The sequence below is a fragment of the Halyomorpha halys genome, unplaced genomic scaffold (assembly GCF_000696795.3).
Source record: "Halyomorpha halys isolate HHAL.00 unplaced genomic scaffold, Hhal_1.1 Scaffold1008.1, whole genome shotgun sequence".
Classification (NCBI taxonomy): Eukaryota; Metazoa; Arthropoda; class Insecta; order Hemiptera; family Pentatomidae; genus Halyomorpha; species Halyomorpha halys.
The window spans coordinates 265,035-271,906 of record NW_027110883.1 but is presented as its reverse complement, the minus strand read 5'-3'; the positions used below and the strand labels follow the sequence as shown (position 1 = coordinate 271,906).

At 34.9% G+C, this 6,872-nt stretch overlaps 2 protein-coding genes across 7 annotated transcripts in view; one reads left to right on the top strand and one right to left on the bottom strand.

The window, feature by feature from the left end:
• Window positions 1-6,872, top strand: part of LOC106687765 (uncharacterized) — a 19,239-nt gene that overhangs the window by 8,774 nt on the left and 3,593 nt on the right. The window contains exons 2-5 of one of the 6 annotated variants that reach the window (XM_067048954.1): window positions 2,635-2,719; window positions 3,050-3,142; window positions 3,243-3,399; window positions 3,473-3,537. In XM_067048954.1, the coding sequence (XP_066905055.1) occupies window positions 2,635-2,719; window positions 3,050-3,142; window positions 3,243-3,399; window positions 3,473-3,489 (352 nt within the window). In that variant the 3' untranslated portion in view covers window positions 3,490-3,537. Of the gene's footprint in view, window positions 1-1,552; window positions 1,708-2,634; window positions 2,720-3,049; window positions 3,143-3,242; window positions 3,400-3,472; window positions 3,538-6,872 lie in introns of those variants that run through there. The other 5 variants (XM_067048956.1, XM_067048953.1, XR_010843839.1 and 2 more) reach the window with 5 other exon arrangements.
• Sras (Ras converting CAAX endopeptidase Sras) overlaps window positions 1,542-6,872 on the bottom strand; it is a 98,306-nt gene continuing 92,975 nt past the window's right edge. The window contains exon 9 of the transcript XR_001344217.3: window positions 1,542-1,671. The gene's annotated coding sequence lies outside the window, so the exon portion shown is untranslated. The remainder of the gene's footprint in view (window positions 1,672-6,872) is intronic.

The following is a 6,872-nucleotide window of genomic DNA, read 5'->3' as shown; positions in this document are numbered from 1 at the left end:
TATCAATAATGATTCCCTGTCGTTTTAAACTTTCGAGTTCCTCCCGGATGTGGTAACGTAGTGCCTGTGGGTATCTCCTTTCCTTTGCATATGTTACCCTCTCCTGCTTCAGTGGGATCTCATGGACAGTCTACCCGGTCGCTCCGAGGATATCCCCTTCTGTAAAAAAAATATCCTGGTATTCCCTCTTGAGTCGCTGTCTCCAGTCCTCAGCTTGATTGATTGCCCCAATTCGTGCACCCTCATTCCTCTGTTGTTGACGACATTTGTAGGTTTTACCTCCTATCCTGATCTTCCATTTTCCCTTGCTATTCTTAATCCAAGCACCTACCTTCCCTAACAGGTCACATCCCACAATTACTTTATATTCTCTCGGCATGGTCTTTACAATATGGACTTTCAAGATGCCCTTACTGAATCCCCAATGGTTCAAACCTTTTTCCGCCTCCCCCTCTACCTCACAAGGGCCACCTAAGGTGATTAACCTACAGTGACATACTTGAATCCGGTGTGCTCTCTCTCCACTACGCAATCTCTATTATAGGCAAACCGCCGTGTTCTCCTCTCATATGGTTGATCTCCAACGTGCGGTAGCCCCTCTGTGGGTACGCTCCTCACACCGTGTTCCGTCTTATTCCGAAGAAGGAATAAGATGTAACACGTGTGAACTGCTGTAACATACTAACTTTACTGTGTTCGGTACATCTCTTTATATACATGCGATCGATCAGCTGATCTCAGTCAGCTGACATCGAAGTAACAGCTGACTAAGGCTGTAACTTATATATATGTGGTTTATGATGGTTGTCCTACAAATTTTTTCTCTGGTATGTTTTGATGAGGCCATTTATTGGACAATTTGAATATAGCATGATTTAAATATTTATATATATATTGTAATATTTTAGATTTATTAAATATAAATAAAGGTGAATTTTAATAGTTTTTACTTTTATTCTCAGATCTAAACTATATCTTTGAAGATGACAAGGTTAAATGAAAAGATTAAATAGATATGAGAATTTTTATTTTATATAATATTATAGATTCTTTATCTCAGGGCAGGTTTTCTAGGCTTAATTATATGTTGAGCTAAACTAACCAATTTATACTTTTCTATGATGACTGATGGTTTCCTTTGTCTTCTTTCTCAAAAACAATCACTGGCTGCAAACAAAGCATTGGTCCTCTAAAAGTTTTCAACACACTTCTTATCCACCAGCGATCCAAACAAAGAGTACCTTATTCTTCTTGGATGACTCTTCGATGTCTTCTTTTTCTAGATGTCTACCACTGATGTAGACAAAAGGTGATCTGCCTTACCTCTTCCAGGAGACGTCCACTTCCTCTGCTGTCCTAACAACCAGTTATCTTTCAACAAAGAGCTTTGTCTAGATGTTTGATACGAACATCGATTACAGTACAACAGTTTTGAGCTTTTTCTTATGATTTATCTTATGAGTATTTTTCTTTAATATTATTATTATTTTTTTATATTTTTATTTAATATTCTTCTTCTTTTTCTTTTTTTTTCTTTTATACTGCTCACTAGACTGCCGAGGTTTTCTTATCTCTTAACATTTGGAGGATGTCTTCCTCTGTCATCCATCTCCTGCCTCCGTAAGCTTTCTTCAGTCAATCCTTGACAATGGGCCATGGTGTTTCCTCATCCTACAAAATAATAGTGATTTCATTATTACAAATAATGTTCGTTTTTTATGAATATTTCAATGCTCTGTTTCATACAACTTTTAGTAAAATACTAGTGATAAGATTAAAATACAAGAAAAAAGTATTATATTTTTATTGAAAATGTTCAAAGTAGTATTTAAAAATTATTAAATTTATAATGTAAAAAATAAAATACATGCCAGCCAAATACTGGGCACATGCTTACCCATCTTTTCAGTCATTATAAATTTATGATTAAGAAACTAAAAATAGAGAAGCTTATCTTGACAGAATCAAAACAGACATAAAATTTCAATAGCATTACTATTATCTTTTACCAAATAATACACTTACCAAACAATCTATCTTAACTCAAGATGGGAGATCTGGATCTGACTTACAAGTTATCACATTATCAAATATTCAGGACTACTGAGGGTCCTATTTAAAGAGAGTAAAATAAGGAATTACGTTTGAAATAATGCAAAGCTAAATTTGTTATTAATATTCCTATATTAAGAAACTATAGTAACCATTATACGGGTTATTTAACGGTAATTAATGAATATGTTATGTCAAGAAAATTACCCACTTCCTGCACCATGACTTTTCAAAATATTCTTCTCTTAGATGTCACAAGCTTATTGGATTTACAAATGTTGGACTATCAAGATTATACTGTACTTTATACAATAATATGGTATATTTTGTTGTATTTAAAAGCACTATTAATTTTAGACTTTAATACGTTTCACTTATAATTAATATGTTAAAGCCAACCTATTATTTTTTTTAAGAAGGAACCACTTTTTTTTTTTATAAGTTCCTATGTCATTATTCTCATTTGAATGTTAGCATGAATTATAATACTTCACTCGAATGTAGCATATATAGTAACTAAAATTTTAATCTATTTTCTTACATAATATATGTATCAAATAACATGAAATTAATTTATTTCAGTATTTCTTCTGGATCAGAAGCCGACAGAGACCCAGTATTTGTGAAAAATTGCTTGTTAAAAAGTATGACAAACAATTTTGGACAGGTAATTATTTTGTCTTGATTTTTTTTCTATTACATAAAGTGATAGAATATTGTTTTTCTAAATTCGAGAAACTGGTGGATTATATTAGATTGAGTACTGTTAATAGTGTATGGTTCTTGTTTTCTTTTATTTTGTTTGCAAAAAGTATTTTTAGTTAATCTAAATCAAGGGTTCTTAAGCTGATGATAATAATAACTATTTTTATTTTAAAAAATACTGAAACTATTTACTATATAATGGTATTTTCTAATCTACTAAGTAATGGAATTTGTGTTTGCTGAATATGTATATAGTAACTAAAAAAAATAATTTAATTTCTGTCCATTTTAGTCCCAAAACATTTTATTTTTCTTACAAGTCCGATGTTTCGGCCAATCCAGCCATCCTCAGGGACAATCTACTACAAAACAGCTTTTATTACATGTATGATCCTCAAACATTTCAAATTACTTAACATTATTATTTATAGTTTATCTTACCTTAATACAATTTTGGAATTATATAATTTTAAAACTCCATGCAGGCTATTCTGCCCAGGTCAAAACAACAATTTGGCATTTTCAAGTACAAAGGTGATATATACAGGCAGCTTTTTGGAGTTTCCAATGGGGAAAGCTTATCAATATCATTTGCAGGACTAGTCATGAATAATCTAATAAAAGATGTACTTTCAAAATCAGGTATTCAAGTAAAAGTTATGCTAAAGTACATAGATGATATTTTTTGTATATTAAAGAAAACGGATGTAAATAGATTGGTTGAAGAACTAAATAGCCACCATGAAAAATTAAAGTTCACTATGGAATTGGAAAAGGAAGGTAAATTAAGATTTTTGGATATGTTGATGGTAAGACAAGGTAAGAATATAATCACAGAATGGACAAAAAAAGAAACACGTAGTAATATAATATTGAATTATTGTTCTTGCCACCCTTATCACATGAAATATAATGTAATAAATAATTATATTAAAAAAGCTATTAAAGGAACTGATGATAGTAGGTTACATATAATATAAAATAAGATAATTAATATGTTCCTTGAAAATTTTTACCCAAAAAAATTAATTTACAAGATTTGGGAATTTAACATTAAAAATATAAAAAATAATACAGGAAACGAAATAGTAAATAAGAAAAAAATTTATGAATTCAATTATATTAAAGGACTAGCTGAAGATATTAAGAAATCATTTAAGGATTATGATGTTGATGAGTACTCTCTGAGTCATAGACCCAACAATAAAGTAAAAAATTATTATAGTTTATTAAAGGACAAAATTGATACGAGAAATCAATCGGGAGTAATATATAAAATTCCCTGTCTAAATTGTCCAGCTATATATATATAGCTTCAGTTTGTCTAGGTTGAACCTCTTACCTCTTTGTCCAAGACTCCACCACTCTGTTTTCCTATTGGCTCTCAGTTGAGCAATTCTGAGATAGTGGTCAGAATCTACGTTCGCTCTACAATACGTCCTTACATCTTGTAGACTGGATCTATGTCTGATCTACATCCACAAGAATGCTCCTAGATCAAATAAGTTTTTACAAATTGGACAGAGTTGCCATCCAGGAAATCCAATGGGTGGGCCAAGGCATAATGCAGAAGAAGAACTACACCATATGTTACAGCTGCCGTGAATACACCCAGAAGTTTGGTGTGGGGTTCGTTGTTACGGGTAAATTCAGACAACTGGTGATTGGATGGAAACTTGTGAGTCCCAGAATATGCCACATCAGAATACGGGGGAGGTTCTGCAATTACAGTATCATCTGTGTGCACGCTCCCACGGAAGTGGCTGATGATCAAGAAAAGGACAGGCTTATACGACTCTCTTGAAAGATCCCTGACGCTGCCCAAGCTACGATGTCATGATAATCCCACGAGACTTCAACGGATTGAAAAGGAAGAAATCTATCACCCTACCAGGACATCACAGCCTTCACAAAGAAACTTACGAAAATGGCCAATGCCTCATCAACTTCGCCGCATCCAAGGGAATGGTTATAGGAGGGACACTCTTCCCGCACAGGAGGGTACATAAGGGAACCGGAATATCACCTGACAAGAAAACTGTCAATCAAATTGACCAGATTCTTGACTCACAAGTTTCCATCCAATCACCAGTTGTCTGAATTTACCCGTAACAACGAACCCCACACCAAACTTCTGGGTGTATTCATGGCAGCTGTAACATATGGTGTAGTTCTTCTTCTGCATTATGCCTTGCATTGAGGACCCATGGACCAAGTCACTCATCACTGTCAGCCGGATAAAAAGTCTTTGTCGAACACCCTCTTCGAGCGTTTGCTGCCCTATGTGGATAGGGCGCTTGGCCGATACCAGTGCGGATTCAGAAAAGGGAGGTCCATGACTGATCAGATATTCTGCCTCAGTACGATTCTCGACCGAGGAAGGGAATTCAAGATTAAAACTCACCTCCTCTTCATTGATTTTAGAGCAGCTTATGATAGCATGAATAGGGAAGAATTGTATGAGGCTCTAAAGCATTTTAAGATCCCTAGCATACCTCATAAGGCTTACAATGAACAACGTAAGCTGCATGGTTCAGATTGGTGGAGAGCAATCGGAGGAATTCCTGTCAATAAAGGAGTTACGCCAGGGAGATGCCTTAGCCTGCCTTCTCTTTGATCTTATGCTCGAGAAGGCAGTGAGAGGTGCTGGGATACAGACCAATGGCAACATCTTTAATAGATCTGTACAGCTCCTTGTGTACTCCAAGCTGTATCGGACGGTTTCCTTGCTCAGGTGGGTCCTGTGAGAAGACTTCGCTTGGAAGTCAATGGGGAAAAAACAAAATATATGGTTAGAGGAGAGGTGACTAGGCCTGGAGAGGAGTTGACCTTCAGGGAATACCAATTCGAGAAAACTAATGTTCTTGTATATCTTGGCTCAAGACAATGCACAAGAACAAAAGATTTGGCATAGGATCATAGCAGCAAATTGGTGCTATTTTTCTATGGTAACGCAGTTCCTGAGTAGAGCTCTTTCCAGAAAATCGAAGCTTTGTCTTTATAAGAGGATAGTGCGCCCAGTCTTGCTGTATGGTTATGAGACTTAGACTAACTCCCAGGCTTGTGAACAGGAACTTCTAGTCTTTGAAAGAAGAATCCTCAGATGTATATATCTCTGATCTTCTCATTGGAGGAAAGTGGAAAAGGAGGAAAAACCAGGAGCTGTACACTATGTTTAAGGAATCCGATATAGTTCGAGAGATGAAAATTGCAATTATATCAAGTGAACAATAAAAAAAATGAATAAAGAAAAAAGAGAAAAGAAAATGATGTAAAAATAATTAAGAATGATATAATAGTTTATATAAATATTTAAAATTATATTGATTTACAATTTTATGGGGTCTGAATGGAGTCGTAAATAGCAATTTATCAAACGTTTTAATTTCATCTCGAGATCCCCAGAGACGCCCCCATATACCGTACAGCAATATTCAAAGTGGGGAAATATTAGAGTAGTGACTAGGAGCCTATGAGTTTCAAATGGAAATAGATGGCAGAGGTAATTTAGCCATTTTAAAGAGGAAAAGGTACGGTGGGAGATATTGGATGCATGGTTTTTCCTGGAAAGAGTTAGATAGGTTTATAAAGTTGTATAGTTGTATAAAGTTGATTCCCAGGTTTTTGATGGTAAAGTAAAATTTGATTGTACTATCATGTAGGAACAGTTGGAATATTAGGAACAGTTTTAAGGTGATTAGAGCCTATTAAGATTGCCTTCATCTTCTCCGAATTCAGCTTCAACTTGTTAGCTCTCGCCCATTCACAAATCCCATCCAAATCTTCTTGAAGTTTCTCTGTGGCTGGTAAAAGGTCAGAAGGGGGGAAGGGCAGGTATATTTGGAAATCATCTGCATAGATGTGGTATTGGGAGTGATGGATCTGGAGGGAAAGGTCATTAATGTAAATAGCAAACAGAGTGAGAGATAGAGAGGAACCTTGAGGAACACCACAGGAGAGGGGGAGGGTCTTAGATGGAGGTTGACCTATAGGGCTTAACATTCAGTAAATTTACTACGTTAAAAAAAAGGTGATGGTAATTTTTTTGTACAGTTGGGGCTTTAAAGATATTGAGCAATGACTGAAAAATGAGCTAAAACATTATTATATATATA